This window comes from Boleophthalmus pectinirostris, unplaced genomic scaffold (assembly GCF_026225935.1).
Source record: "Boleophthalmus pectinirostris isolate CB_2022bp ecotype Guang Dong unplaced genomic scaffold, ASM2622593v1 HiC_scaffold_1, whole genome shotgun sequence".
NCBI lineage: Eukaryota > Metazoa > Chordata > Actinopteri > Gobiiformes > Gobiidae > Boleophthalmus > Boleophthalmus pectinirostris.
This window is the reverse complement of record NW_026570970.1, coordinates 12,954,682-12,977,567: the sequence shown is the minus strand read 5'-3', so window position 1 is coordinate 12,977,567 and position 22,886 is coordinate 12,954,682. Positions and strand designations below refer to the sequence as shown.

Below are 22,886 nucleotides of genomic sequence, written 5' to 3'. Positions count from 1 at the left end.
GGCATACTATGGAATATTCCAGGCTAAAAAGTAACATCACCATGGAGATAAGCAAGTAGCATATCCTCCTCCAGTAAAGTTAGTTCACTTTTAATCATTGGTGCAATAAATCTTTAATGGTTTTCTTTTAAATAGTTGTCATAATACACATTGTTCAAACTCTAGAGCTGTTCAGAATAAATGTGAGTACAAAAGCTCAGTCTAATAAATTATTATAGTAAAGTATCTATAGTCTTTTAAGTCAGTTCCACCTTCACGTTTCTTTTCTATTATTCTCCCACATCCTCTGGCTCCAGTTTTACTACTTTGTCTCAAGTTTGCCGGTCCTTTCAGAAGAGCACTTCATAAAATTGTCCTCGTCATAGCGACTGTTTCTAACGTCTGCATTCGCCATCTGCAATAGTCCTAAACAAAACCACATTTCCACTGGCTTTTCATTACACTCCAGACTGAGAATGGATTTGACTCCTTGTATCTGAAAATGTCGACTTTAGTGGTTGAGAATATTTAGTCAGTTTGTGAGCTCTGCAATAGTGCTGCATGACTGAGGGGGAAAAAAAATCGAAGTGTGATTTCTCTGACAAGCATTGGGTTAGAATTGAGATTTATATTTTAATAACAGTTTAGAGGTTCACAATTTAAACACAAAAAGGCCGATATGTGAACCGACAAACTAATACAAGAATCGACAGTAGCTCAGTTCGTAGAGCGTTTGTCCACTGATCCGAAACATCATTGGTTGAGCCGTCAGATCCATTGATCCACAGGTTGGCGTTGCGATTCCAGCTCCCACAGATGAATTGTGTCCTTGGGCAAGACACTGAACCCAAATCGCCTACAGTGTCTGCGTAAATGGGTGAGCGGTTCCTTGATGTGAAGCACTTTGACTGTCTTGAAGGTGGGAAGGAGCTATATCTTGTTTGTACAGATCTAAACTGCAGGGTTATTATTATTTTTTGCAGCAAATAAGATAACATATTTTGATGTCTGTCGAGGAAACGATGTGTGTTGTTGCTTTTCCTGGAATGTTCAGGGTATGACATTAAATACACTACCGGTGAAACGTTTTAGAACACCCTAATTTTTCCAGTTATTTGTTGCAATTCAAGTCGTGCGAGTCCAGTGAATAGTTTTGAAATGGTACAAAGGTAAATACTGAACAGTCAGAGGTTAAAAAAAAAAGATAAAAGATACAAAACACAAGTCCAAGCTCTGCCAAAACTACCTCAGGAAAAAAGAAAAAGACGGTGAGCTTGAAAAAATGGATTGACCAGCACAGTCTCTAAACTTAAAGCTGGTTTTGGGATGAACTGGACAGAAGAGTGAAAGCCAAACAACCTACAAGTGCCACACATTTACGGGGAACTTCTGCAACAGACTTGGGAAGGACTTTCTGAAGAATATTTGATTTCTATTGTAAAAAGAACGAGCCACGAGTGTGTTCAGCTGTTATATCTGCCAAAGGTGGACACTTTCATGAATCAAAAGTTTAGAATATGTTTTGGTGAACAGTAAAACGTAAAGCTTAAAAAAAAAATTGGAAAAAGTGTGGTGTTCTAAAACTTTTGACCAGCAGTGTATATCCATCTAACATTTATTCATTACGGGTGTTTCTATTCAAACATACAGTAACTCCTTCTGTGAATGGGGGGAATTGTAAAGTAGCGTAGTTCTCTAACCTGCTTGTCTCCCTTCGTGATAGATTTAACTTACACTCTCGAACATTCTAGACAAAGCAATAGCATTTTCACGGAGATAAGCGCTTGCTGGACTCTCCACTAAAAATGTTACACAGTGCACCTTTTAAATTGGAAAAAAAATTCCAATTCCGATTTAATCTTGCTGCGTTACTCTGCAAACTGTGTAGAATTCCTTGTTGTTTGGGATGAGGGTGGAGCAGTGTAGAGGAAAAAGCAGAGCGAGGACATTTGGCTCCCAGGTGTCTGAGTCAGCTGTTTGACCCGACCACGCTTCACTGCTCTGGGGTAACGGCCAGCAGCTGCCCCCCGGGGAAAACAATACAGTACCAGCGGAGTCATGTACACAAAGTGGAGATTATTTCCCACTACACTGTTTCAATTAAGGTTCTGTTTACTATTGTAGTGGTTTTTAGATTAGATTACTGGCTGTGTTTGCAGAATATGGTGTGGTTTTATATAAAGGCTCATGGTCGAGTTACTGCTACTACTACTATGCCCCAATGGATATTTAAGTGCAGTAATTGGTGCAATGATCATACTGAATATTTCTAAACCTTTATTCAAGTCAAGGCAAATGTATTTACACAGTACAATTGGTATTCAGAGTAATTCAATGAGTGTTACAGCGTAAGAACCATGCAAAACATACTTTTGAAATAAGATTTATAGAATTAAATTAACTGAAAAAGCTTAAAAGAAGGAATGGTTTAACAGTGTTTCGCAATGTCCTTTACAGATCTGTTATTTGCTTGGTTCAGTGTCAGTTTTATCCAATTTCTGGTCCACTTTTGGGTAATTTATTGTAAAGAGCTACTGTGAAATGATTTTGCAATGTCCCATTTTAATAATAACAATGCATCACATTTATATAACGCTTTTTTGGACACTCAAAGACGCTTTACAGAACTTTATTCATTCACTCCATACCCAGTGGTGATAAACTATTATTGTAGCCACAGCTGCCCTGGGACAGACTGATGGAAGCAAGGCTGCCAATCTGCAACATCAGCCCGTCCGTCCACCACCGTCACGCACGCACACACCACTTTTATACTAGGCAATGTGGATGTTGTTCAGTTCTAGCATAGACCTGGAATAGTACTAATATAGACCTAATTTGTTAGTTAGTCTATCTACTTTTCTGCCGTTTTGGTCCCACAATACATTTTAGGCCCATTTTGTAAACATTTGAAAACTTTCATGTTAAGATATCACAATATTTATATATAAATAGATTTTCAGATCCAGAACATGTTCGAGATGAGAGCCAGATTTCCCTACTGATTAGATTGTGCTTTGTCATGATGTATCTAATTTGTAAATTCAGAGATATCGAACCTGATCATTTCTATTAGTGACTAGACCCTAAAACTCACTGTATTAAGGATGCACCGTGTAACTTCGATTGGGGGTCCATTACCTTCTTGTTTCTATGGTTATGTCACTGCTCTGCTTGGAATGTTCCACAGTATGACATTAAATAGCTTTACTTACACTTATTCAATTACAGGTGGTTTTACAGCTCAAACAACAGTTAGAAAAACAGGCATTCTGACTGTGAGCAGAGCTGCCTTTCCACAGATCTAACCTGTAATATGATCTGGTTTGGTCTCCGTGAAGATAGAAAGGTTTAATGCCATACTGTGAAAACTTCGAGACAAGCAGTAACAGTCCATGTGTAATTTGTTCATTCGTTTTTCAATATAAAACCAAAAATAAGAAAACAAACACAAAAAAAACAACTATTTTCTTCATTATTTGTCTCCAAAACTAAAATGATAAAACAGATAACGATTTGGTTTTTCAGTTTTTGATTTTGTGTTTAAATGAATAATGGAAAAAACTGATCATGGCCGTTTCCTGTTTATGTGACTTTAACTGCGATGCCGGACTGAGCATGAACTGAGCCAGGATTGAGCCAGGACTAAAACAGGACTAAACTGGTATCCGTCCTAGTCTGCTCCCAGTCTCAGTCCCAGTCTCGGTCCTGGTCTCAGTCCCAATCACCTGACAGTTTATGCGGGCGCACCTTCGGGCCTGTCCCGACCCTCAGTACTACCTTAGTCCTGATTTAGTCCTGTTTTAGTCCTGGTTCCGTCCTGGTTCAGTCCAGAATCGCAGTTTAAGTTTCTGAAATGGGAAACGTTATCCATTTTTTCCATTATTCATTTAAGCAGAAAAATTGAAAACTGAAAAAACAAATTGTTATCCGATTTTTCATTTTGGTTTAGGAGACAAATTGTGTTCTGTTTTTTCGTTTTCTTATTTTTGGTTTCATTTTGAAAAACGAATGAACAAGTGATACACAGATTAATAACATCTTCATGAAAAGCTGATGGACAGTGACCCAATGCACCTTTTAAAACAAAAAACAAAAAAAAAAGACCTATGAAATGTTGTAACATCATCTGAAATCCAGATTTGCCCAAACTAGAAAACACTTTCCTTAAACTTTTCCACTATTTCCTTCCTTATTCTCTTTATACTTTCCAGAGGTTGTAGGGACACATGTAAGCCAATCAGCGGTGGCAGCTCTCCTATGTGAGCCTGTTTAATTCCCTTCTTTTATCCCAGTCTCAGAGCTCCCACTGTGGGTAATTGGAAGCGCAGGCCCCGGGATGGCGAGCAATTAGCAAAGGTCAGGAGCGCTGCATCACCTCTGCTTAATTACAGCTGAAGAGAAGAACAATCCATGGAGAAGGAGATCTCACTTAGAAGATGAGACAGCAAATCTTTCAAGTTCCCCGGACAGAACCCACTCAGAGCTTTGGCACTCTAACAATACAGGGAGGGTAGCGGCAACAGGGGTTAGAAATGATGTCGCTTTACTCATGGTTCTTTATGAGAGATACTGTATAGGTCAGGGCAGTTTGGTGAAGGGTAATTGGTAAGCTATTTTGAGAGGTGTTTTTTCATGTTCATATTGGATACCAGGAGGTTCAAATACACTGGAGACATTCTTGATCTGCTCACTTTAATTTGTTGTAGAAACTGTTCAGAAATGTTTGTTTTTTTTATCTGGAAGTAGTATTAGAAGGTATTAGAAGGGTGTTTTCCTCATCAGTAGTCCCTCACTATAACGCAGTTCACCTTTCCTGGCCTCGCAGATTTTTTAATGCAAGCTTTAGTGCGTGCTTTTTTTTTTACAGAGTATGAATGCGCATTGTGTTCCTCCCCCTGCATCCTGATTGGCTAAGAGACTGTAGACCAATTGTCAATCATTCTCCTCTGTGCTGTGTCTCCTGTACAGTACAGAATGCGTTCAGCTCGACAAATTTACATAAATGTTCGATCTCCAGCAGTGTGATTCTGAAGTGCTGTACGTTTGCGAGTTTTCTCCCCGACAAAACGCACAATGTTGACGAAACGTTCTCAAAGGCTCCTGCGGTCGCACCCAAAAGGCAGAGGAAGATGCAAACCATCGCACAAAAAGTTGGACTTCTGGACACGCTGAAGGAAGGTAGAAGTTACGCGGCTGTAGGGTTCCATTACAAAATAAATTAATCTTCACTTCGTTACATAAAGAAGGAGGAAAATAACATAAGGACGACAGCAGCAATAAGTTTTAAGAAGGATGCAAAATGGTTGTAACTGTCCTGTCTGAGAAAAGTTTATAAAGTGTGTGGTGAGGAGTTTTACAGCCTTAAAACAGATATAATAATAAAGTTGAATACTTCGCGGATTTCGGCCAAATTTACGGATTTCACGATAAACGAGGGACCACTGTAATGTAATGCTTGATTTTTGTTTCCATCTAAACTTTCTAAACTTTGTCTGGAACATTGACATATGATCAGGATTGTGTCGTCATAGTATTTTCAGTTAAACCAATACACATTTTAAGATGCTGAATAATATACTTTGGCCTGAGTGCATGTGTTTTAGCTTTAATACTCGATCAATACCGCACTACTGAAGTCTGTCTCTCTAAATATTTGAAACTATAAAAAATCTCACAGAAGGCAGCTTTCTTTTAACTGTAAAGCAATTACTTCTCATATTTGGAAAAAGCTCTAGTTTAGTTTGAGCTTTTATTTGGTTTACTTACATATTTTTGTATTATTTTTCCTAAGCTTTATGAAGTCCATTATTTTTTGAAAACTGTAGGTGTATTCTTGGTTCTTTTAGTAACTTTCTCAAGAAGTTGTATTTTTAACAGCATACCTTTACTTCTACTTCAGTAATATATTGGGCAGTGTAACAGTACTGTGTTTCTTGCACTGTTCCTTTAGTTTTTTTCTCTTTTTGTGGTCTATATCTTCCAATTACTTTCATTTTAAATCATAGATCTGATGTTATGTCCCAACAGTTACTCTTTAATAAGGCTGGGTATCATAAAGAAGTTCCCGATACGATACTTACCTCGATACAGTGAGCTTTCGATTCTATTCTATTCAATATGACATATTTTAAATCGATTCGATATGATATACTAAAAATAAAGGCTAAATCATGGCTGTGATACTAAAAGTTTTGTTAAACCACTTCTTGTGCAAAGTTAATATGAAACACAAACATTTGAATCATCAAAACAGTGAAAATGTCAAATGTGTCACATTGTTTGTTTCCACTAAACAAACAACAAAACTGTAGCGCTGTAACAAAATAATTTAGTAAACTATAGCAAAGAAATACTCTTGGCGATATATCGATACAGCAGCCCACAATATTGATACTGCATCATCACATTAAACGTTATTACGATATTTTGATATTTTTGCACACCCCTACTCGTTAAGTTGCTCTTAATTGAGTAAATACTTGGACCTCTACTTTGTACTTCCACTTGTGTAATGTTATTTTGAAGTAACTTTGCTACTCTATCCAGCTTTGACTTTGGTACACCTGGCACATTTAGGAACAACACCACATAAAACTCCAAATTGGGATGTACCAGGTGCTTTCATTACCCCAACAGTTTTGCAAAAGGTCAAAGTTCATGTCAGATAAACACAATCCTCACCACAACAACCGCCTCACCTGGCTCTCTGTAGTTTAAAAAGCTTTAGGGGCCCCTTCTGTGCCTCCCTGTCATTACATCTGTTACCTAGTGCAAACACAACAGCCATTCTCCAGACAGGGTTCAATCAGACTCTTCGGGAGTCCGCTGTGAGAGTGTGTGAGAGTGTATCTTTGTTTGATTTGATCTCATTGACTTGCATTGGAGTCGGCCTCTTTCTGCTGCCGGCGCTGAGGTCTTTGATTGTACACGACTTCGTTCAATAACAGGAATCACTTGCTCCGACCACCATTGATTACGGCGTGGTTCACATGAGTGCTTCGTCCATACTCATCTATCGCACTAAACAGCAATCCATCTCCTCTGCCGGTTGTTGAAAGTGGGAAGGTGTCTCTTAAAGGTGCACTTCGTAACTTTCCTGGTGGAGGGTTCGTTAAATGCTTTTCTCCATGAAGATGTTATTGCTTTGTCTGGCGTGTTTCGCAGTATGGTATTAAACCTTTCTATCTTCATGGAGAACATAGAAACCAGACCAAGTTACAGGTTAGATCTGTGGAGAGGCGACCCCACTCACAGCTCTGGGCATTTTTGAGCTCTAAAACCACCTGTAATTGAATAAATGCAGGATAGAGCTGTTTAATGTCATACTGTGGAACATTCCAAGCAAAGCAATGACATTTCCATAGAAACAAGCAGGTGGTGGACTTCTAACCAAAAAGTTACACATTTCCTCTTTTAAAGTACTTTTAAAACTGCATATTATACTAGTAGTTAATAATACAATTTACTGTCTTTCAAATGGAAACAAAATTGGCTGTCAATTTGGTTTTGCAAAATATAATTTCAAAATGCTTATAGCAAGGCTCATGTGAGGCTCATTCTGCTTCTGATTGGATAATCCTCATGAGAACCAAAACAACGTACGATAATATAAACATCTACATCATTATGTCCATTGTTTTTTGTAAGTACGTTTTTATTTATATAACTTTTCCCAGAAATATGTCACAAAGACACTTTACAGTTCATTTTTCATTCACTCCATACCCGGCGGTGGTAAGATACTGTTGTAGCCACAGCTGGGGCAGACTGACTCAAGAGTGGCTGTTTATTGGCACAATCGGTCCCTCTGATCATCACCATCACTCACACACACACCACTTTCATACTAGGCAATGGGGGTTAAGTGCCTTGCCTAAGGACACAACGGCAGTTTTTGCGACTGGCGCCCACTTGTGGCACCTGATTTTCCCTGTGGTCTCCCATCCGAGTAATAACCAGCCCTGGTCTTGCTTAGTTTCTGAGATCTGACAGGCTCAGGCTTTGACAAGCTGGTATGGCCACCAATTGTAACCAATGATAAATCACAAAAATTACAGTAGTTCTCAGTAAAAGTAGGTTTGACGTGAACTTATCTGGGGACACAGTTGAGTCCATCATAATCTTACATACAGTTCCTTTAAAGCATCTTGACAAACCTGACCCCCTGCTTGTTTCGATAAAAAATTTGTTCCTTTGCCTATTTAACTTTGTGTTTCCATGGAATCATGCGGGTGACGTACCACCTCCAGAAAGGATATTTCAAATAATATGACCAGGGTTGTCAAAATTATAGAAAATGAGATGCTATTTGATACTAAAACTAGCATTGTAACTACATACTCTTTTGAAAATAATAATTACACAATAATTACATAAGCAGGACAAAATTTGATCTTTCCGTTTTAGAAGCCAGCAGAGAGCGCAAGGACTGACTCGTGCATCGAAAACTGAAGTAGTTCATAAGAGACTAAAACAAAGGTACCTCTCACCAAAACAGCTAAACTGCTAAAGTGGATGTAATCTGAGTACATGTTTTTAGATATCCTCGTAGTACTTTTTCATTTGCAAGTTCATAAGTAACATAAGCAACAGAAAGTGGTCTTTGACTTAAACACCTGTCACAATATTTGCCCTCACGCTGAAATGTGCTTCCAGTGCACAAATGAAAACAGTTCAAAAATAAACTGTAGGCGGTTTGTGGCTGTTTTGGCCAGACTCCAGTGAAATAATCAAATGGGCATTTCTCTGTATGCTCAGCACTCTTGCGTTTCTGCATGTTCACACTTATCTGACCTAAATTAGAATTGACTGGGTCTGGTAAGAGGGTCATATTTTGCTATATTAAACAGCCCATAGTCGGTAGTCTTTTAATCTGTAGTTATAATGTTGTTTATACATCAAAAATATATCTGGAGTTGTGTTTTGTTTCATTCACACATGTTTAATTAACACACAAACCCTGCATATTTAGGCTGAGTTCTTCTTTCAAGAAAACACTTTGTGATGTGGTAATACAGGAAGTGCTCCACTGTGTTTTTAAGCTCCACCTACACTGGACTCACTTGGATGATTTCAACTCTGGAATTGCCAATTTCTACTGAGCAAAAGGTAAAAGGTAGCTGGTAACTTGAGAACTACCACTTCGTCACATCATAAGGTGGAACAGAGGTTGAAAAAGCATTACACAGACATGTTTGAATGAAACAAAACACAACTCCGGGTATGTTTTTGATTATATATAGTCATTACAATATGACTTAAAGCTCACAAGCCTATTTTGTGTCATTTAGGACCTTTTAAGGTATTTTCTTAAAGGGAGAGTTCAGAATTCTGGACATGGGACCTCAATTCCTAGTGAGCCAGAGTGTCAGAGATGTGTAGAGACACTTTTTCAAATAGTCCATCCAGTCCTTGTATTTGCAGAGGTCGCTGGTGCTAGGCTAGTGCATGTCAATGGCCATAGTTATCCTGCCACTAAAAACAGTCTTACCCACTCCACAAAACACCCGAAGCAAATCTATTATTACACCAGACTGTCGATGTAAATGTCTGTGTCGATAGAATAATTTTAGAAGTAAAACCAACCTTGTATTTGAAGGATTTATGTCTGAACAGCAGCAAGTTGTACTTCATGATAGAAAGCTCGGCAGCGGCGGACTGATATCACCTAACATCTGTTTCACCGGCAAAGTAAAATCCCACTGCTGCTGAGAAAATAGTCCCTCAACATGCGACGATTCATGCGATGCGAGGTTAGTTTTATTTCAAACATTATTCTATCAACACAGACATTTACATCAACAGTCTGGTGTAATAATAGATTTGTTTCAGGTGTTTTGTGGAGTGGGTAAGACTGTTTTAGTGGCAGGATAACTATGGCCATTGACATGCACTAGCCTAGCACCAGCGACCTCTGCAAATACAAAAATTGGATGGAATATTTAAAAAAGTGTCTCCACACGTTTCCAACACTCTGGTTCACTAGAAAATTAGGTGCTATGTCCAAAATTCTGGACTGTCCCTTTAATGTAAATTAATGGTACATACTTCTGACTTTGTTTATTTCTACTTTACCATATTCTGCTACTGTTTATTCATTCTACAGCCAAATATTAATACACAAAACCTATATGGTTGCTGAAATGGTGATTAACTCAGTGCTCAGTTGGGTTAGAAATCTCAAGGTACCTCATGGTTTGGTGCAATAATAAACAATAGCTCACGAAATACCAATAAACTCACAATGAATGAACAATGCTTCAGCTGGACTGCAAAACAAGTTTACTTTCTCCCAAATGAGCATCCAAATTGGCTGTCAACACGGTTTTGTAAAATACAATTTCAAGAGATTCACAGCAATTTATCAATCTAGTAATACACAATAGCAAATTTTAAGTCAAGTTTCATGATTTATCGAACACCCGTATGTGCTCAGTTAATTAGAGGTGCTGGGGTTTAGGTCGTGACTCGTGAGCATACAGATTTAGCATTGAAACTGGCAACCCAAATGAGAGACTTATGTGAGGCTCATTCTGCTTTCTGACTGGATAATTGTCATGAGAACCAAAACACCAAATGAAAACATAAACAGTTAGACTATTATGTCTAATGTTTTTGTGATTAATGATAAATCAATAAATCAGCCTTACAATTGTTATCAGTAAACACTAGAAGTGATGAGAACATGTCTTCTTCCTGTCTGGATACACAGTTGGGTCATGTTTATGGAATTTAAAACAAAAATCTTACAGTTAGCCTGATTCATCAGCCGGTTTCACTTCGTGGAAACCGTCTGACCTTGTAGTGAATTTGTTCGCTCAACGATAGGAGGGTACTTTTTTATTTAACCAGTCGCTGCTATTTGGTCGTGACGTATGTAGTGCGCCAAATCCTGTAGGAAGAAGGGAAATAACATCTTTCCCCTTGATAAAATTCACCAAACATTCTCTTTGTTCCGGCTTTAAATCCTCGATCTCAGGAATCATTGCCAAAACAGAATGTATGGCTCTTCGCTGATTGGCTGGTGCCCGAACTTGCACTTCCGGGGTTTCTTGCAAACCGTCTACTGTTTTCTGACTCCTGACTTAGACGCTGGAGAGAAATGACTAACATACAGTTCCTTTAAAGCAAGCTTTTCAACATAGTTGTTTCCCCTTCTCATTTACCCTCTGAAAGTTGTATTTGGAGTGGTTTGTGCATGTTTGAATAATCATAATTGTTTATTTTCAAGACACCATATTGCCCATCAACCCCCATTTTGACCTCCACTGGCAGACGCCTACTGCTTTGTACTTACTTTGTTCTTCAATTTTAATTGGTTCTTCATTTTTTTAATTGGTGATACAGGCAGGATTTGGAAACATCACATAGCCATTTTGGTACAAATGTTAAAAATTGTCTTGCGTGATTTGCAGTTTATACAAGATGCAGACTCTTTGTGGTGACGTTACAGCGACGTCAGCTCCCACTGGGCACTGCAGTTTTCTAATGTGGAAGTCAGCTCCTTTTTTCTTTTTATTAAGTCGTGATTTAAAATATGCAAATTTTAACGATCCATAGGTGTCAAAGATTATAACTATACAGCCAGCACATTTCTATTACAGCATATTGTATCTCATAAACTTGAATGAAATCTGCGTGTGGTAATTGAGCTGTGTTGGTTATCGATGAGCACGTTTTTGTCATGTCCACACACTCCAATTCTTCCTGATGGGTCAATTAGTCCGGAGCACCCAAGATCTTTACACATTGATCACTGGAGGGGACAAGAACAATCCATCTTATTCCCACCTCCATATGTCACTGGGAGGCACTGGCGGACACATAATTTTATACCTGTCTTTAAAGGGCCTGTATTTCGCAGAATTGACTCTTGTGAGCTTTTAGGCATGTTATAATGCTGTTATCTAATCAAAAACATACCTGGAGTTATGTTTTGTTTCATTCATATGTTAGATTATTAGTTTGTCTACATATCCAAAGCTCAAAATGTTCTGTTCCACCTGCCTTTTAACTTTAATTCAGTAGAAAATGGCAATTTGAGGGCTGAAATTATCCACATGATTCTATTGAAGGTGTATGGAGTTTAAAAACACAACTCCAGGTCTGTTTTTGATGAGGAAACCACAACATAGATCTGAAAATAGTGCAGTATGGGTGTAGTGGGTCAAACAGAAAGGCAAAGACAAGGTGTAAAAAATAAGTTAAATTTAATGAAGTTAAAAAAAAAAATTTAAAAAAAGATGAAGACTCAAATTAGGTAAATCAATAACAAAAAGCCGGGCCCAACTGGGGTAACTTAAATCAAACTGAATAAAACTAACCCAACCAGACAAAGAGCATGAGGGCCAACTAAAACTGAACACAAGAGAGGGAATTACACTAAATAATTAACTAAAACTACTAACTTAATCAAAGTAACACAAAGGCAAATAAGTATAATACACAGAATAATAAGTGATAATAAAGTGACCTTAAACAAACTAGACAAACCAACTTAGTAAAACCAACTAAATAGTGCCCCACTCCCCCCTTTGTTCGATGTGGATGGTCTCTGCCAAGGGTCCTCCACCTAGTGCCTCTGCTCAATTTCATTTCTCTCCAGTGACTAGGACAGGAATCAGAATACACTAGATGGTTTGCAAAAACCCTGGAAACTGTAGACCGCGCACTGGTCAATCAGTGAAGAGCTGTGAAGCCATGACGTCAAACTCAAGCGTCTGTCTGGGTCCCTTTTGTGGTACAGCACAACAGTAAACAAAGCGGTCGGGATGGATGTAGACAAAGCCATACATTATGTGTTGGCAACGATTCCCAAAGAGAATGTTTGGTGAATTTTATCAAGGGGAAAGACGTTATTGCTAAGGATGTAACAGTATCCAAATCTCTCATATTATCACAATATGCATCTCATGGTACTATATTTATTGCGATATTATGGAGAGGCTGATATAAATGTAGATAGGACACTTTTTTGCTTTTAATATACCTTGACAATATTTTGGTGTGAATTATTTCATCATAATTCCAAGTATTCAAGTAAAAAACATATTTCTTCATGTTGTTTGTGCTGAAATTAATCATGGGGTATGTAGTTTTCCTACTTTCATAAGCTGTTGCTACTATAAAACCATGCATTTAAGCAAAGGAACTTGTAATTCGATATATTGTGCCAGCCCATGATATTACTGTGAGACTTTTGACGATACGATATCACGATATTTTGGTTATTGTTTCATCCGTAGTTATTGCCCTTCTTCCTATGGGATTTGGGAAAAGCTTAATTTACCAGTAAACCCTGTTAGCGCATACATACGTCACAACCAAAACAGCAACGACTTTTGTAAATTAAAAAAAAAAGTACCCGCCTATCTTTGAAAAAACAAATACTAATACTGCGAGGTCAGACGGTTTCCATGAAGTGAAACCGGCTGATGAATCAAGCTATCTCCGTCTGGCCACTCAAACAAAAAGTAAGTAAATAATTCAGACTTATATTAACTAAAATGTGTGCACTCAAATTCTAAAATCTAGTCTAGTCACATCTAAAAAGGAATTAAATTAAATGATGTGTGCTGTAATTAATTTAACGTGAATTAAATGAAATAATACTAACACTGTGGAGTAGTGGCAGAGGTGTCCATCACAATGGGCTTTTTAAACTGTCACTCTCATCCATCTCTGGTCTGTTATTTACCTGCAGGTCAAATGTTTCATAGGCCAAGGGACTGTATGGGAACATGGCATGGAGCAGGTCGGGAGGGCTGCTTATACACATGGATGTTCAGTGGCAGCTATGAATTATGGGTAGTGCTGCCGGAGCTGGTTTGTTGACAGCCTGTCCGTCACAGCTGGGTGGACTTGCCTGTTGATCTCCCAAGCATGGAAGCACCTCCTCAGGGCTCGTTATGAGGCCTGCAGGGAATGTAAAAATGGGCAAGATGGCTGTGTTGTAACAATTCGACTTTTCAGATCAGATTCATTCGTTTCCAGTCATTCCAATCATGTGGTGCTGTACTATTTTAAGAAAACATTTAAAGGTCTATGGGTTTTAGAGTGATGAAATACTAGGATCTCAGCTATAGCAATGTAATATTCAAATCAATTTTCTTTATTTTTAAGTAGTCAAAAGTCCTCAAAATGGCACCTATAACTAGAAACTGATATACAAGGGGGACAAAATATGCACAATACCAATTAAAGAGTTTGTGGATCCACTGCATTGCATAAAATGTCAAGTTTAAAGGTGCGTTGTGTAACTTTTCTGGTGGAGGGTCAGTCAAATACTATTCTCAAGGAGGATGTATTACAGCAGTGTTTCTCAAAAAAAATTTCTGGGGACCCATATTTTAAAAGTCACAAATCTTCGTGACCCAAATCAATAGATTATTTGTAAATCACAAAACAAAGGTGGATATGCCCATTATTGAACATTAATGAGGATATTTTGTTGTTGACTGAGTGATCGTGTCGCTCTGAACAATTAGTATTGCTGTATTTTTCAGACTATAAGGCGCAATATCAATAAACATGTTGAATTCTGTCATCTATTTTCATACAAAAGGTGCACCAGATTATAGTGCGCATTAAGCGAAACAAACAGACGACACTTGAGACTTCTTTATTTCTTACGAGGAGGACTCAAATATATTAGATATAGATTGAGTAATAATGTGTTTAATCCAGCTTTGCACACATTTGTTTACGTTTTACAGAAACGAAACTTGAAACCACATGACTAATTTGCATAAACTATAAGCAATAATAAACAAAAAAAACAGGTCTTTCCTTGTGCGCTGATGCGGTCAGCTTCTTTTGGACTAAAGAACACGACTCAGTGGAATATGTGTGAAAAGGCTTACTGTTGATAAGAGATTTTAAGTGCACCTTATAGTCCAAAAAATACGGTACTGAAGTTTTAAAGGAAAAACAGTAATCAGTGTTTCCCACAGAAAATTGGTTAGGCAAGGCGGTGCTGCTGAAAAATTGACCTACATGCAGATTGTGACAAGGCAACCCCAAAAAATCTCTTGGGACAATTATTCTATCTTCATGGAGCCCAAACCAGCCCAAGTTACAGGTCAGATCTGTGGAGAGGCGACCCTAGTCTCAGTCAGAACACCTGTTTTCTAGGTATTTTTGAGCTATAAAACCGCTTGTAAGTGAATAAATGTAAAGTAGAGTTGTTTAATGTCATACTGTGGAACGTTCCAGGCAGAGCAATGACATATCCATAGAAACAAGTAGATGATGGACCCCTAACCAAAAAAATTCCATAGTGCACCTATAACATTTGCAGATTTCTGGGAGTTTCTTATAAAAATTCCTGAAGCGATATTGTCCCGTCCGTCTGCGATTTTGACCTTATCAGAAATTTAAACATAAGCAGAAGCTACACACTCCCTTTTTGAACAGTGCGTATCCCGGCTGTTGTTTCTTGTCTCCCTCTTGCTTCATTGGAATATCAAATCCCGTCTTGCTGATCTGTCGGCATCGGTCAGAAAGAGGAATGATTTTGACCTGTGAGGAAGTCAGACAGAGCTTTTTAATGTGCCCAAACAGAGGCTCGCCGCTGCATTAGCATTTGATTTGAATGTTTCCAACTGTTGAGTGTCTGAAAGGTGCAGAGACATGGGGCCCGCTAATGAGATGGCTGTCTAGTCACCGAAATACATTGTAAATTCAAAGCGCTGTGGGAACGACTTGCAATTCATCACATTTTAATTGACTTTAGGACTCGGTCGTTTCTAATGGTCGGTGATCATCTTTTTAAAGGTACATTGAGTAACTTTTCTACTGGAGCGTCCATCGAATGCTTTGCTTTGTCTGGAATGTTTCAAAATATGGAATTAAACCTTTCTATGTTCACGGAAACCAAACCAGACCAAGTTACAGGTCAGATCTGTGGAGTGGCGACCCCGTTCACAGTCAGAACGCCTGTTTTTCTAGTCATTTTTAAGCTCTAAAAACACGAGTAATTGAATAAATGTAAAGTAGAGCTGTTTAATGTCATATTATGGAACATTCAAAGCAGAGCAGTGACATCTCCATAGAAACAAGCAGGTGACAGACCCCCAACCAAAAAGTTACATAGTGCACCTTTAATAGAAAGTTATACAGCCAATTTTCAGGGGAAAAAAAACTTGTGGAGATCAGAATTTGCAGTAGAGAATTTGACCATTTTGTGTTAAATAGTTCTCATTAAAATTTTGCATTGCTTAGTTCAGACAAGTAATATTGACATTTGTTTTTAAGAACAAAATAGAATTGAATCAAAAATTGAAATCATTCAGTATGAGGAAAATATTGTGATGCATTTTTGTCATCATGTCTCTGGGTTTATTGGCGCTTTCTATAATTTTATACAAGATAAAGATAAAAAATTTTTGTAAAACTCTATTCTGCAGTATTCTTCTATTCTTCTAGTCTAGGCAATAGGGGAAATAAGACATTCACTTTCTTATTCAAGCGAAGCCTCTCAAATAATTACATTTTCATATAGATTAAAAAAAACAACATTGGTAGTCAGGTAGTTGTCATGTACCAGGTTGATGGTTAGATCCAACTCAGACTGCTTTTGTGTCCACAGGCAAGACACTTCAACCACATGTAGTTTGTGATGCATGGGTGAAGAGTGGGTGCTTGGAGAGACTGCAGATTGCCCCAGGGCAGCTGTGGCTACAATATATTCAGATTGCAGGCAGAAAAATAAAGAAAAAAACAACAGAATAGATAATTTAGTTACGTTCAAGAATCATTTTAAAGCTGCATTGCGCAACTTTTCTGGTGGAGGGTCCATCACCTGCTTCCTTGTCTCCATGAAAATGATATTGCTTTGTCTAGAATGTTCCACGGTAAAGATTAAGCCTAACAACTATAGGATACATTACAGGTCAGATCTGCGGTGAGGCGACCCTATTCATAGAGAGTGAATGTATTCTTGAGCAATAGAAACATCCATAATGAATAAATGATAGATATGCGTTTAATGTCAGACTGTGGAACATTCGAGGCAAAGCAATAATATCTCCATGGAGACAAGCAGGTGACGGACCCTCCACCAGAAAAGTTGCGCAATGCACCTTTTAACAGTACATTTAAAACTCACGGCAAAATTTTAAATAAAATCTCAAAACGAGCAGTACCAAAACATGCAAAAATTCCAAAAAAATGTGAATTTCTTGTATAACCTGACATGCCCTGGGTCGCTTTACTACTCTGCTCCGGGGTTAGTGTTCGCATTGTCCTCTAATTAAAAGAATATTCTACATACAGATAATCCCTGACACACACAGCGAATCAAAGGCCGCCAGCCCTGCGCGTCGTAATGATCAAGTTTGAATTTGGTGACACAATGTTATTATTTTTGGAAGACTAAAATATCATGGGTTTCAGATGGTTGAGCCGGTGTCAAATCAAATCTTCCTTCTGTCTTTTTTATTTTGACTGGGGAAAATATTATTGTCCACCCACAAGAGGAATCTGATGCGAATGTCAGATGCGGAGTACATAGCTTGTCACCGTATTTGACAGAAAAACTTTTAAACGATTCAACTTTCGGTGCTTTGTCAGACAATTCCAGTGGACCCTTTAGGGCAGTCTGGGCACATGCGGATGACTTCATAACAGTAACTTTTTAACACGTGCCAACGCGATGGGGACTTATGTAATACGGAACTTTCCATAGCGCACGCCAACGCTATGGATGCGAGTTTATACTGAACAGAACTGCTCTGTTTGCAGTGTTTGGCTGAAGCTGTCCAGTCGTATTACAGTGTGTATAGACAGTGGTATCTATTTTCCCGGCACAGGAATAGGGCATTTATTTATTATATATCAGTATCATCCATTTTAGACTCTGCTGTGTTTGCTCAGTGAGGCGCCAGTGGCAAAAACTGCTGCTGTGTCCTTAGGCAAGACACTTCACCCACATTGCCTAGTACAGGGGTCAGCAACTTTAAATACTCAAAGAGACATTTGGAGCATCTCCCACAGAAAAGAAAACACCCGGAGCTACAAACACTTTTGACTCTAAAATGAGGATAACACTGCATATCTTTTTTTTTTTTACCTGTATGCTCTGTATAAAAGACTCTAGTGTGTTGCCTTTATGAAATCAATGAAATGCTGCAGAGAATATTTGTCCATTCATATATATCGTATGTGTATGAGATGCAGACTTACAATCTCTGAAAAGTTTAACACGAGCCATCTCCAACGCGATAAAGGCACAGAACAGACTCACCATCAGCAGCACATCGCTCTGTTACACAAAGAACACACATCATCGTGTCCTTCAGTCTTACAGAAGCTGAACAACATCAGCAGCACAAGGAACAAGCGTTTTTTTTCAGCGTTTATAGTTTATGCGGGCTATTAGACTCTTAAGCCTCTAACCCTATCAAGAAAGGACCGCACACCCCGCAATCCAGAGCGCCCTATACACGAATCCACTCAGGTGTCCCAGCGCGACTTCAGTAAACTACAAACCCGCACCACCCGCAGAACACGCAAACACACACGGAGCAGACAGCGACCGCGCAGCGAAAAACACCCACAGTCACACTCATCACTCCATGCAGACGAGGAACGGAACAGAGGAACGAACCAAAAAAGCGAGAGCGATGTGCCACTTCTAGACACAACTGAACAATTGAGTCACCGCGAACACGCCGACAATCCAGCGGCCCCAGACACACCCTCCCTACACGCCACAACTGAACAAAGCCCAGAGTCACCGTGAACGCGCCAAACAAAGTCCCACTGACCCATTTAACTGTTGTGGTTTATTTGTCAAGAAAGTTCGAAAATAGACGATTTAATAACTGTGCGTCTTATAATCCAGAGCACCTAATAGCCCAGAAAATACGGTATCCATGTAGTTTAACATAAATAAATGTGCGCAAAGCTGGATTCAACACTTTATTACTCAATATATATTTGAGTCCTCCTTGTAGGAAATAAAGATCCAAAACTTAAATTATCAACCTGCAACGTACAAAAAAATGAATATTAAAAACGTTTTATTTGAATATTACAAGATTACCATTATCTACACATTTAGAATTAGATTTAAAAGTGAATAAACTAAAATAAAAATACATTGTAATTCAATATTCATTATTTATTTTCCAAAGTCACAGGGATCCACAACGGATGGATGAAAGAGCCATGTGTGACTCCGGAGCCGCGGGTTCTTGACCCCTGGCCTAGTATGAATGTGATGTGTGCACTTGTGTCTTGAAAGATGTATGTAAATTCAATGATTAATTAATAAGGAATTAGATTTATTTTGTATTTTAACACTATTGCAGCAATTGGTGAGTCTGGGAGAGTGAAAGCCGATAACCAATACGCAAAAAAGCTCAAATATCGTCCCACTATATCAGTTTGTCAGTATATCTGTTCATCTCCCGTCTTTAGTTCCACTTAAAACAAGGACTCAGACTTTTTTTGGACTCATTTTGAAGCTAAGGTGATGGTAAACAAGTGCCTGTTTAGTTTCTGTTTGTGGACCTGTCCACACATTGTGCTCTATTATAAGCTGGTGTTGTTGTTGGTCACTGAGAGGACAGTAACTCCACCTGACAGCTGACCAAACTCCAGCTCCGCGTGCCTCTGTCCCTGCCTACATGTGTACCTCTGTTTACATGCTGTCTCTCTGCTTCTCTTTCTCTCTTCCCCTCGCCCTCGACACCCTCTCTCTCTTTCGCCCTTTCTGTCTGGCTCGCTCTCTCGACTGTTCTCTCTATCCCCCTCTCTCCCTCTTTCTTTATTTTTTGTTTTCTTACCCCCTCCTCTCTCCCCTCTCTCTTTTAGCTCTTTTTTGGACCTCTGTTTTTGTAAATAGTTTAATACATGTGCAAATACATGTACTTACTTCAGTTTGTTTTTGTAAATAACACGAGGTGAGACAGAAATGTAATGGCAAAATGTTTTGACAGGTCTGTTAAAAATAAAACTTCTCTCTTTCTGTCTCTCTTTCTCGTGACGGGGAGGGCTTTGAGGACCGCTGGATGTTTGGGAGGAGTTCATTTTTTGACCTCTGTTTTTGTAAATAGTATGTTAAAGCAGACCTGTTATGCAAAATGGACTTGTTAGAGCTTTTAACCATGTTACAGTTGTTTCCTCTCATCATTTCTCCTCTCAACGTTGTATTGGGAGTAATTCGTGCGTGTTTCAGCAATCTTTAATCACCTATTTTCAGGACTCCATATTGCCACAGCTGCATGATGTGCAGTTTATGGCGACGTCAGCTCCCACTGGGCCCTGTCAGCGGACTTGTTTCTTTTATTAGTCCTTTATGAATATGTCCTAATATGAATTAGTCCTTTACAAATATGAAGTCCTTTAACACTTGCCATAAGCTCCTGCTGATGGTGTTCGATCAGTCAGTCATTTCCAGTGTCCTCTTCAAATCTGTGATCTGCTGGGGAAGGTGATGGGTGGCGTGCGGTTGGATAAGCTGGTGAGAAAGGCAGGATCTGTAGTGGAGCAGAGCTAAACTCATTCACATCTGTGGCTGAGATGAGGGCCCTAAACAAGCTCCTGTCCATTCTGTATAACCCCCAGCACCCCCTGTTACAGCACCATCCCCAGAGAGCACCTTTGGGAACAGGCTGTTGTCCCTGTCCTGCTCCACAGACAGACTCTGGAAGTCGTTTGTTCCACACGCCATACGGCTATTCAACGCTTCACTATAACTGAATTTCTGTGTTATTGTTATTATATATTGTTTCTGCCTGAAATGAATTTCATTTGGGATAATAAAGTATTATTAAAGTATTAAATTATATCTGTCTATGAAGTCATTTAAGATTAATATTGCGATTTAAAATAGCCAAATTATAACATAATGATCCACGATTATAACTGTGAATTAATGAATTATCAAAATCTAATCAAAAATGTCTTCCTCTCTCTGTCTCTTTTTCTCACTCACTCTTTCTCTCACGCTCTTCCTCCCTCTCTTTCTTTTTTTTTCTCTCTCTCTCTCTCTGCAGGGGTGCTGTGGAACCTGTCCTCGTGCGATGCCGTCAAAATGACAATCATTCGTGACGCCTTAAACCCTCTGACCAACACTGTGATCATCCCTCACTCGGGCTGGAGCAGCAGCACGTTTGACGATGACCACAAGCTCAAGTTCCACTCGTCTCTGGTTCTGAGGAACACCACGGGCTGCCTGAGGTATGCACTCTCCTATAGGGCTGTTTAATGAACTAGAGATGTCTCACGGCATGGGGTAGATGTTGATCATCGCATAGCAGGCCTCCCGCAAAGATGCCCTATACAAAATACAAAATAAGGACGACAGCCCAGCGAGCCAAACTCATTCAGCAACAATAATTTACTTTGAAGTTAAAGTTAAAGTTCCATTATATTACGCTACTTTCTTATCTGTGTTTTAATGTTGTTTCCTTATCACACGCCTAGAGTTTTATTTAGTTTCATTCTCGCATATTAAACACACAAACCCTGCTTATTTATTCTTCATTTGAAAACCCTCTGTTCTACTTTAATATCATGTGGTAATACAGGAAGTGCCCCACTGTGTTTTTAAACTCCATACACCTTCACTATAATCATTTGGATAATTTTAGCCCTTGAATTTCCAATCTCTACTAAACAAATGGTAAAAGGTAGTTGTTAAGTTGGAGCTTCATGACACCTCAAGGTGGAACAGAGTGTTTTAATGAAACAAAACACAACTCCAGGTATGTTTTTGACGAGGTAACAACATTATAACATATCTTAAAGCTTACAGTAAAAAATCTAAATTGTATATACAGTTCCTTTTAGAAGTTTAAAATTAAGGCTGGACCAAAATCAAAATAAAAATGGCTTACAATTTTTATTTCATGAACATAAACAAGAAACAAGTTTAATCTGTGGCATTTAACACAGAAAATAGTTGATGTTTTCCTCCAAAGTCTCAACTCTGCCCCAAACCACATGCTTTTACTGAATATTGGCTGGTCTCCATTACAAAGCTGATCATTGATGATTAGACATGGCTGACATTAAAAAATCATGACATTAAAGTTTGATAATTGCCCATCTCTTGTTTACTTTTTATTATTTGGAGCTATAAAAATCAAACTCGAGACCCATTCAAGTGCAGTTGAACTTTTAGCAGGACTCCACTATCTGTAATTTTATTTATTTCATCTCAGATAAAGGTCCACTTTCTTGTCTCCATGGAGATGTTATTGCTTTGCTGGAATGTTCCATGGTATGACTTTAAATATCCATCTAATATTTATTCATTACAGGTGTTTCTACTGCTCAGAAACATAAAAATTTGGGGCGACTCTCCACAGATCTGAACTGTAATGTAGCGTAGTGCCGTAACCTGCTCATCTCCCTCATGATGGACAGGTTTAGTCAATACTGTGGAACATTCTAGACAAAGCAATAACATCTCCATGGAGACAAGCAGGTGGCAGACCCTCCACTCGAAACACTAAAATCAAATCAGTCGCAAATGTGTCACAAATATGGCACACATTTTTGCATTTTGAAATCACTAAACCTCCCTTATTAAAACCACAAACATAACGCATATATTGAGCTTGATGTTGTATTTTTCAACTAATTAAATCATTTTGAGCCTGAGGTGTTCACACTATGGCCCAGGGCTGCCTGCTGAATTAACCCAAATAAGTAGTACGTTTTAATTTTTTAAGTATTTGTGTCACTCTAACCTCAGCAACACCACATTACATTGTGATAAAGATCTAAGATTAATGCCCCATGTCTTATTAAAGGTTCAGTGACAGTGTGTAAAAACTTCCATCTGAATGACTCATCATATGAACCATATCCTGTGTGAAAGAATTTTGGACAACCCTGTTTTAGGCTGTTGCTGTGTTTTAAATAGTTCAAATTGGCTTGCTTTGCACTAG

The 22,886-nt window shown here is 38.7% G+C and overlaps 1 protein-coding gene across 4 annotated transcripts in view; it reads left to right on the top strand.

The window, feature by feature from the left end:
- Positions 1-22,886, top strand: part of LOC110166534 (plakophilin-4) — a 223,403-nt gene that overhangs the window by 172,083 nt on the left and 28,434 nt on the right. For all 4 annotated transcript variants that reach the window (XM_020931788.2, XM_020931786.2, XM_020931785.2 and 1 more), the window contains one exon: positions 20,985-21,168. In XM_020931788.2, the coding sequence (XP_020787447.1) occupies positions 20,985-21,168 (184 nt within the window). The remainder of the gene's footprint in view (positions 1-20,984; positions 21,169-22,886) is intronic.